This window comes from Corythoichthys intestinalis, chromosome 12 (assembly GCF_030265065.1).
Source record: "Corythoichthys intestinalis isolate RoL2023-P3 chromosome 12, ASM3026506v1, whole genome shotgun sequence".
Taxonomy (NCBI): domain Eukaryota; kingdom Metazoa; phylum Chordata; class Actinopteri; order Syngnathiformes; family Syngnathidae; genus Corythoichthys; species Corythoichthys intestinalis.
The window spans coordinates 33,137,151-33,146,613 of record NC_080406.1 but is presented as its reverse complement, the minus strand read 5'-3'; the positions used below and the strand labels follow the sequence as shown (position 1 = coordinate 33,146,613).

At 46.8% G+C, this 9,463-nt stretch overlaps 1 protein-coding gene across 1 annotated transcript; it reads left to right on the top strand.

The window, feature by feature from the left end:
• Positions 1-282: 282 nt before the first annotated feature.
• Positions 283-1,388, top strand: LOC130927183 (trace amine-associated receptor 13c-like). Its single transcript, XM_057852819.1, has 2 exons — positions 283-452; positions 575-1,388. The coding sequence occupies exons 1-2, from the start codon at positions 283-285 to the stop codon at positions 1,386-1,388; spliced, it is 984 nt and encodes a 327-aa protein (XP_057708802.1).
• The last annotated feature ends 8,075 nt before the right edge of the window (positions 1,389-9,463 follow it).

The following is a 9,463-nucleotide window of genomic DNA, read 5'->3' as shown; positions in this document are numbered from 1 at the left end:
ATTTCGTAAACATACGATTTGGATGCGACATTTGACGATATTACAAAGTCTGCCATGATTCAGATCGTTATGAGGGCCTTCGATTGATGGATATCGATCAGGATCAATGTATCGTTATACCCTTAGTGCTGTGACTTGACAGCAGTAGTCATGACATCATACTTTGGAAACATAAACAATCTTTTATCCAATCAGATTTGCTTGGAGGCGGTCCTAGAACCTATTAATGAGGCGGGCCTTGGAGGAGTTTGGCCAGAACCCTGGGTGAGCGGCAACTTCTGCATGGAGCGCAATAACCATTCAGAGCTCTGCTTTCCACAGCTTGCCAACCTGTCCTGCAAGAAGTCCATGTTTGAATCATCTGAAGATGTTCTTAATGCTCTGCTCTCTTTAACCTGTGTCTTCACTGTGCTGCTCAATTTGCTCGTCATTGTTGCAATCTCCCATTTCAGGCATATGTTCTTTTTCAATCTCACGTTGTCTGTTTCATTGGGAATCAGAAGCTGATGTATAAGTGTTGTCTATCTTGCATACTGTTTCCAATTGTACTGTATATTATTTTTCTTGTGTGCAGGCAGCTTCACACTCCCACCAACCTGCTCCTCCTCTCTCTCGCCGTCTCCGACGTCCTGGTGGGCCTCCTGGTGTGGCCTGGTCAGATCTATCTCAGAACATCCTGCTGGGCTTTTGGCGACATAGCATGCATTTGGTATCAGTTTGCCTCCTTCATCATCGTGTCCGCCTCAGTGGGAAACATGGTGTTGATATCAGTTGACCGTTACATTGCCATTTGCGATCCTCTCCACTATAAGGAGAGGATCACTGTGAATAGAATCCAACTTTGTGTTTGTCTCTGCTGGTTTTTGTTGTCCCTCTACTGTTGCTTTCTTTTGAGGGATCATCTGGCTCATCCAGAAAAATGCAGGTCCTGCTATGGTGAATGTTTTGTTAGTTCTACCGTAAATGATGGGATTATTGTTATGGTTGTGATTTTCATCCTCCCTCTCAGCATTATTGTCACACTGTACACCAGAGTGTTTATGGTTGTCGTGTCTCAGGCACGAGCTATGCGTTCTCACGTCACATGTGGCAAAGCACAGAATTCAATCCGTTTAGGCCCAAAGAAATCTGAGCTGAAAGCGGCCAGGACTCTCGGTGTTGTGGTTCTCGTTTTCACTGCCTGCTTTTGTCCATTTTACATTTTTTCTCTCATAGGTGACTTAAGCTTTTCATCATCTGCACATTATGTTCTCTACCTGTTTAATTTCAACTCGTGTGTGAACCCTTTGATTTACGCCCTGTTATACCCCTGGTTTAGAAGAACTGTTAAACATATTGTTACTCTGCGCATACTACAGCCTGGTTCCTCTGGGGCCAAAGTGGTGTAGAGAACACCCTTTGAATGTACTTTTCCTTTTCTGTATGTACATGTATTTTGATGTTTCATCAAAGGAGAGCAGCTGGTTGTTGTGCTGATGAGATGTAAGAACCTTTTTGATTGCACATGTTATCTACCATTTGAAAGTAAAGTGTTGAACCTTATGTATGACATTTTTCATGTACTGTACTGTATATTGAAACATAACAATGTAATAAAAGAGTATGAGCACAAAGTCATGCTAATCAGTCATTTAAACAGGAATACAAATTACACATATAAACCAAATATACTACACATGAAACCCTAACAGACTGTAGAACAATAAGATATAAATTTCAAATTTTATGATATGGGGAGGGGTCTCTGTTGTTAGTAATAGATGAAAGTGTCATGTGACCTCATAGTGCCTTGTGGGGAGTCATAATAATCACACGATTGATCTTCTCATGTTCCTTAACCCTCAATGGAGCACTCATTAAACTCAATTGCTGGCACTGACAGCACTCGACATTTAGTTAATCTTCGACTGGAAGGGGGCGAATGAACATTCCCTGTCAAAATGGATTAGTCTTCTCATGCCGTCAATAGCACTGAAAGATGAGCGTTCATAGGCAGTAAATAATACAACTAAATGATATCTATTGTTGGCAAAGGCAGGCAGAGTTAAATACAGTACTAAGAACAATTTCAAACAAAAAATAAAACAGCTTTAGAGTGTTATTGGGGGCTATAACCAAAGTGTATTTCTGTTTTTATTCACTTTTAATATTATTATTGAACGGATGAATTTATTTTAACATTTTTATTAACTGTTTTTATTCACATTGAAGTAATTAATAATTTAATTCATTCATAATTTTTTTTTTTTTTTTTTTTTAAAGAATAGTATACTATTGTGATAATCAGACACTGGACTTTAACACATTAGTTTTGATCAACTAATGACTAAAAAAATGAATGCGTTCAAAAAATTAATACATTTTGATCGCAGGTTGCTTTTCAATCACAGAACCTTTTAACAACATGGACAATGCACAATTTTCTGGTACATTGATTAGACTGACACACACATGAGCTCAGCTAATGGTCACATGAATGGACAAATCTGATTAAGTGATCACATTTTATCTAAAAATGTGGGTTTGTGCAAATATTTATCAATATAAAGTAATATGCACGTGTTTACATGACTGTTCACATAATGAAATAAGTAAGCAACACTTTAACAGGGCTCACCTTTTTTTTTAACCCTTTATAGGCACTGTTTGAACCCATTGGCTGCCATTGACGGTGCTAAATAACTAATCCATTTTAGCCTTGTACAACAATACGATATTTTCTGATATCACAAAGTCTACCACGACTCAATTCATAATTGGTTCAAAGGCCTCTGATCGATTTAATATGATATTATTTACACAAGAAAGAAAAAAATTTAAGAGCTGAAACATATCAAACATTTAAATGATAATCATTCTTTTTCACATAATAGTTTGCACCAAAACACTAAAGGGAGGGAAAAAAACGCAAAAGATTTCCTCGCATGTTCATATGGTTTAGATGCAGACGGGGGGCTGAAACCGCAAAAATTTTAATACTCCTTCCATAATGGAAATGTTGATGACATTCCACTCTGTCGTTGCCAGGAGTGTCCAAAGTTCAATTTTATCCCTGTTGACCGCCAGAGGTGGTGCTGTAAGCACTGAATGATCCCTTCGCGCATGCGCAGTGCGAGTAATAATACCAACGAAGTCACCTGGGACCCCAGGTTGACCCCGGCAAAGGTATAACTTCCGGTGTCAACCGAGATCCAGATTGTTCTCGCGTGGCAATTGCTGATTTGCTGTTTGTGTCACTTATAGCCTTTTTTGACTGTGTGTCGGAGCTGCAAATTGAATTCGCCCCCCTGAGGCTGTGTCATGTTGTTAGCAATCCGGCCACGTGAAGTTTCTGTTTTATTTCTTCCTCAACGGAGCGGCTGACAGTCCGTGCCGGTGACAGCGTCGTTTGCGACCCCCATCCCGGCTAGAGGCGTTGGAGCAGCTGACAGCCCGTGCCAGTGACGGCTTCGTTCGCGAGCCCCCCCTCCTGTCTAGTGGCGTTAGGTGAGTGATCTCGGCTGGCTCACTCCTTGCGTGGTTGCCGGCTGCATTCGCCTGTTTCATTTTTTCCGCCGGCGTATGTTCTGGGGTTGACGCTATCGACCGCCTCGCTGGTTTCCGTTGCGGCTTGCCTAGGCTTTTGTCTGTGCGCGAGCCTTCACGGTGTTACGTCGGTTCCCGTCGCTTCTTTGCGGTCAGTATTGTGTGTTGGCTATTTCGCTTGCCTGCCTGCGCTTGCTGAGCAGGTGGCGTTCGCGCCCCCTTCCCACAGCTCGTTGTTAGAGCGGTCATGTTGGCCGTGGAGGGCTCTCCCTGTTGTATTGCATGTGGCTCCCTCCTTGGGTCGTGTGACACCCTGGACCGGTGCTCGGCTTGCCTTGACCTGTCTGACGATTCTTGCGTGGGGTTTGCGGATGTAGGCTTGCCTGGTGGAGCTTACTCCCTGTCGGTCGACCAATGACCATGGGCGAAGCTGGCTTTTGCAACAGCGGGGGCCTCCCCTTAAAAATTGCATATGCCAATGGCATGCATTCCCCTAAACACAACAGTGACTGTAAGGGTTGGTACACACTTGCTCTCCCTGGCCCCCCATCACCCCCCATCCCAGCGGTGGTGCTCGGGGACCCATCCACTTCTGTGACGCTGCCCGACGTCGGTTTGGGCGCCTGGAGCACCATGGTACGTCGGTTCCTGCGTCCACCCGGAGCATGGTGTACGTAAGGACTGACCGGCTGCTTACCTCTGATGTTGAGCAACCTCAGACTGGAAGCTGATGCCATCTCGCAGGCATTTCAATGTTGACATGGGTGATCAGGCGTTGTGTCTTTGAAGCTTGACTTTTCGTACTCTACACGGGGCTCGTCACCGGTTCCCCTGACGTTTCCATGCTGGTGGTGCTGGGTGGCACGTTGGCGCGTCTGCAGGTCGACTTGCTTAGCAGTCTGCTTCAGCGCCGACAAGCACTTTCTTTCTTGACAGTGGCGGACCACTTCTGTTTTTTTGGTCCCCGTTTCGGCTGACTCGGTGGTGGCCCACCGGGACAGGGTGGCTACAGTCACTGGCCCGGTGATGGCTCTGGTTCTGGACCAGTTGCTGTTTTCTCTCCTAGCCATTGAGCCCGTGGCTCTTCTGGCTTGCCCCCGGGGTTTTTATTCAACTTACTTCCTGGTTCCGGAGAGGACTGGCGGTTTCGACCGGTTCTTGTTATGACGGGCCTCAGTCGGTTCCTGTAGGTTCTCCCATTCTACATGTTTACCACTGCAAACATCTTGCGAGTGGTCGCCCGGGGGGTGGGGAGTGGTTCACTTCTGTGAACCTGAAGAATGCCTGCTTTCGTGTGGCCATTGCTCCTCACCGCAGGCGGTTTCTCCACTTTGCCTACTTGGGTTGCCACTGGCGGTTCAAGGTGCTCCCCTTTGGGCTCTCCCTTTCCCCGAGGGTCTTCAACTGTTTCGTGTGGAAGGCTCTGACTCCCCTCCAGCCAGCGGGCATGAAGATTCTGCCCTGGCTTGGCCGACTGGCTGATATGTGCACCGTCGCTCGTGCGTGCGGCGACCAGACCATTCTTCTTGCCCACGTGACTTGCTGGAGCATCTGGGTCGATTTGGGGAATTATTGCCTGATCCCTTCTCAACATGTGGCCTTCCTTGGGGTGTCTCTGGACACGGTGGCCATGTTGGCTCGTCCCGGGTGGGGGACACTCTGGGCCTCCTCTCACGTTTTCAGGTTGGTCGGGTTGGCCGTGTGTGGCCTTCCTGCGACTTTTGGGCGTGTTGATGTCCTTGTCCGCTGTTGTACCCCTAAGTCTTCTTTTATTTCGCCCCCTGCTACAGTGGCTGAATGGCTTTCGCCTGGTTGCCAAACAGCACCGGCGGCGGAGGCTCAGTGTCTCCAGCCGGTGCGCAGTTGCCGTGGAGCTGTGGAGGAACGATGTCTGCCTGTTGAAGGGCGTACCATTGGGTGCGGCCCCTGTCCGGCGAGATTTGGTCACTGCAGGTGCCTGTCGCTTGGAATGGGGTGCTGTTGGCAGCACAGGACTGCTCGGGGTGGCTGGTCTGTACTGGACTGCGGCGACCGCAGCAATGTGCTGGGGCTGCATGCGGCTCACCTTGCTCTCAGGCATTTTTGTCCGTGCCAGCGGGGAAGACTTGTGCTGTGCGGACGGACAACGCTGCCATGGTTTACTATACCATCCACCGGGGGCATGAAGTCTGCTAGTCTCTTGGAGGCCTCCCGTCGTCTTGTGTGGCCAGCCCCTCCCTTTGCAAGTTTGCAAGCCTTGTTTCTTCCCGGCCAGCTGATCTATCTTGCGGATGCCCTATCCTGCTGTTGTCTCCCACCAGGGGTGTGGCGCCTCCATCCAGATGTGGTTCGCACGATTTGGTGTCTTTTCGGCAGGGCTTGGGTCAATCTCATCGCCTCCCGGGAGTCGACCCACTGCCCTCTCTGGTTTTCCCTGGGGGAGCACTCCAGCCCTCTCGGTCAGGACGTGCTAGCCCACCCATGGCCGAGGGGCCTGCTCTACGCCTTCCCGCTGCTCCCTCTGATCTGGATGAGGCTTCAGAGGGTATTTCTGGAGGGGCACTCGTTGCTGCTGGTGGCCCCCTTCTGGCCGGCTCGCCTATGGTTTCAGTTTCAGTCATGCGGACGCTATTGAACGCCCAGGTGTCCCCCTACCCAGCTTGAGTATGCCGGTCAGTGGAGGTTGTTTGTGGAGTGGCATACGGGCCATGGGGATGACCCGGTCTGTTGTTTTAGCGTCACTGTTCTGGAGTTCTTGCTGTCCTTCCTTGATTGGGTCGTTCTGCATCCACCCTCAAGGTCTACTTTGCCTCGATCTCTGCTCCACACGCCAGGGTCTCTGGTGGCTCTGTAGGGAGCCACAGCCTGGTCTCTGCATTCCTTAAGTGGGCCCAAGGGCTCCGCCCCCGTAGGTGTCCTCGTGCCCCGGTTTGGGAGCTGCGGTCGGTGCTCAACTGTTTGTGCCGCCCCACTTACAGCCTCTGGCTGCGGCCAAGCCTCAGTGGGTGGCCCGCGAGGCGCCGTTCCTGCTGACCATTGCCTCTGCTTTGCGCGTCGGCGTATTGCTCGCAGTTTCGGTTAGCCCGTCGTGCATGTTTTGTCACTCTTGCTCATATTGCGATCAACCTTTACGCCTTGCTTCTTACTGACCCCGCCCCCAGTCAGGGCCCGTGGGCTTTATGTGGACTCTACGGCAGGTTTTCCTAAGTCTTCACAACTTTTTTTCTGCTATGGGGTTCGTGGCAGGGGATCTGCCCTCTCCAGGCAGCGCCTCCCTCATTGGGTCGTGGATACACATGTCACTTTTATCAGATTCCCCCCGCCGACTGGGGTGGGCTGTCACTCTGCCAGGGGCATTGCTGCTTCCTGGGCTGCCTTGAAGGAGTGACCCTGGAGGACGTCTGTACCGCTGCCTCATGGTCGGGGCCTGGCACCTTCTTCGGGTTTTACTGTTTTGATGTCACCTCCCCAACCCGCTGGGCATGGTCTTCGGGTCCCTGTGAAGTTTGGGTCGGGGAATCTTCATGACCCCACTGGTATTGGTAATTCAGTGCTGACAGCAGCCGTCAGCAGGGATGAAATAGAACGAAAGTTACAATCCCGAATGACCGCCAGAGCATTCAGTCACTCAGAATCTTCGCGAAAAAGTTCTATAGGGACTGGATCTCGGTTGACACCGAAAGTTATACCTTTGCCGGGGGTCAACCTGGGGTCACAGGTGACTTTGTTGGTATTATTACTCGCACTGCGCATGCGCAAAGAAATCATTCAGTGCTTACTGCACCACCTGTGGTGGTCATTCGGGATTCATAGAACCATAGTTACCTCCGTAGCTTTCGTGTTTTTCACAAGGACCGCCATCAGGAAAGTCAAAAGATGCAAGGGCCAACTTGAAATCCTTCCTCTTTCATTTGAAGTGGGTAAAAAAAATGAGAATGAAATTGATGTCTACAACCATCCATTTAAGGGCTGCAAGCAGCAAACTAATCCAGAGAGGTGTAACAAAGAGGAAAGAGGCACTTTTTAAGGTTTTGGTGGCCTTCCACCTACACACTGGGCACGCATACCACATGGGCAAATTGGAAGCACATTACCCCACACCAATCGTTCGTGTAACACGCGTGATAATTTTGACTAAAAACTGCCATTTTTACATTTTTACTTCAGATCGTTGTCGTTTTAATGTGGCCTAAAAGTAATATAATGTAAATTCTGGATTTTTTGGGGATTATGTCTCTATAAGTGGAAATATATCTATGTTTGAAATTTCAAAACTACTTTAGTGCTCTCAAATTTATTGCGTTAACGGGCGGTAATCAATTTTTTAAATTAATCACTTTAAAATATTTGATGCATTTAGCGCATGTGCGGAATGACCCGCTCATGCATTGCCTCAAACAGATGCAATGACGCCGTTTTTTGCACATTGAGAGCTAAGAGGCAGAGAAAGGCGAGTGGACACAGGCGTTCATTGGACCGCGCCGTTCATTGGCATAAGCTTCGGCAACTCCTTCACAACAAACATAAGTATCATTTAGTGAAAGCACAACAAAAATAATATTCCTATCTCTCAAAAAAAAAAAAAAAAAATGTTCACAAAAAGAAAAGCGCGTCAATCTGTATCAATGAGGCCGTATTCTCACACAATGCAAAGAACTGGCATTCCCAATCAAAATAGCTATGCATAATACGCATAAAACTTACTCAGACTTTGGTCAAACCTTATTCAAACATTTCGTTTAGCTCAACAAATACACTGGATGGCAATATTTAGTCACAATATACAAACTATCCAAGGTCTCGTACTCAAATGAACGTATGGTACAATGAACCCGGAAACTACGGCGTCAGTCGAGGGACAAAACACCTCGCTGGCTCCATCTCTAATTTATTTAAAACTCACCATTGACACCTTGTGGTGTATTTCAATCACTACCTTATGTAGTTAAAGACACTATGGAAGAACAGCAGAGAGCCCATGTGACGTCACCGCTCGGCGACGTCAACAATGGCGAGCTACTAGTTTATTTTTTGATTGAAAATTTTACAAGTTTTATTAAAACAAGTACAATAAGAGGGGTTTTAATATAAGATTACTATAACTTGTACTAACATTTATCTTTTAAGAACTACAAGTCTTTCTATCTATGGATCCCTTTAACAAAAAGAATGTTAATATGTTAATGCCATCTTGTGGATTTATTGTTATGATAAACAAATACAGTTCTTATTTACAGTATGTTGAATGTATATATCCGTCTTGTGTCTTATCTTTCCATTCCAACAATGTTACAGGAAAATATGGCATATTTTAGAGATGGTTCGAATTGCGATTAATTACGATCATGTTGGGCACGTTACTTTAAAAAAGTAATTAGTTACATTACTCACTACTTCTTTCAAAAAGTAACTGAGTTAGTAACTGAATTACTCTATAGTAAAAGTAACTAGTTACCAGGGAAAGTAACTATTTCCGTTACTTTAAAAAGAACTTGTTGTATGTCAAAGAATTTGAAATTTTGTGAGCAGTATTCGAGTCAGTGGAATAGAGAAGAACAGACAGGTAGTTAACTTGTTAGGTGCTTCAGCAGATTTGAATTGCTTATATGGTGTTATATGGTGTTATACTTATATAGCGCTTTTCCACCTTTTCAAGGTGCTCAAAGCGCTTTACACTATCTTGCCAATCGCCATCCACCTACTGGTGACGCAGCACCAGGAGCAACGTGGGGTTCAGTATCTTGCTCAACCACAGATGTCGACAAAAGCTTTGCCCCAGGACATAAATTACACATTACATGCAGGTTCTTTCCTTTAATTTCGACAAACTTGAAATAGTGTCTATATCTCCACCTCTTAAAGGACAATTTTTCTTCTGAATGCTTTGCCATCCCGACCCTGTGCATCTGTTTTGTGTATGTGTGTTTGCCGCACGCGCTGTTCCGGTTTGCTTGTGAAA

Excerpts from the sequence above, each read along its gene's own strand:
- LOC130927183 (XM_057852819.1), top strand. The coding sequence starts at position 283 with ATGGAGCGCAATAACCATTCAGAGCTCTGCTTTCCACAGCTTGCCAAC. Across the intron at positions 453-574 it reads GTTGCAATCTCCCATTTCAG|GCAGCTTCACACTCCCACCA; the intron begins GCATATGTTCTT and ends TCTTGTGTGCAG.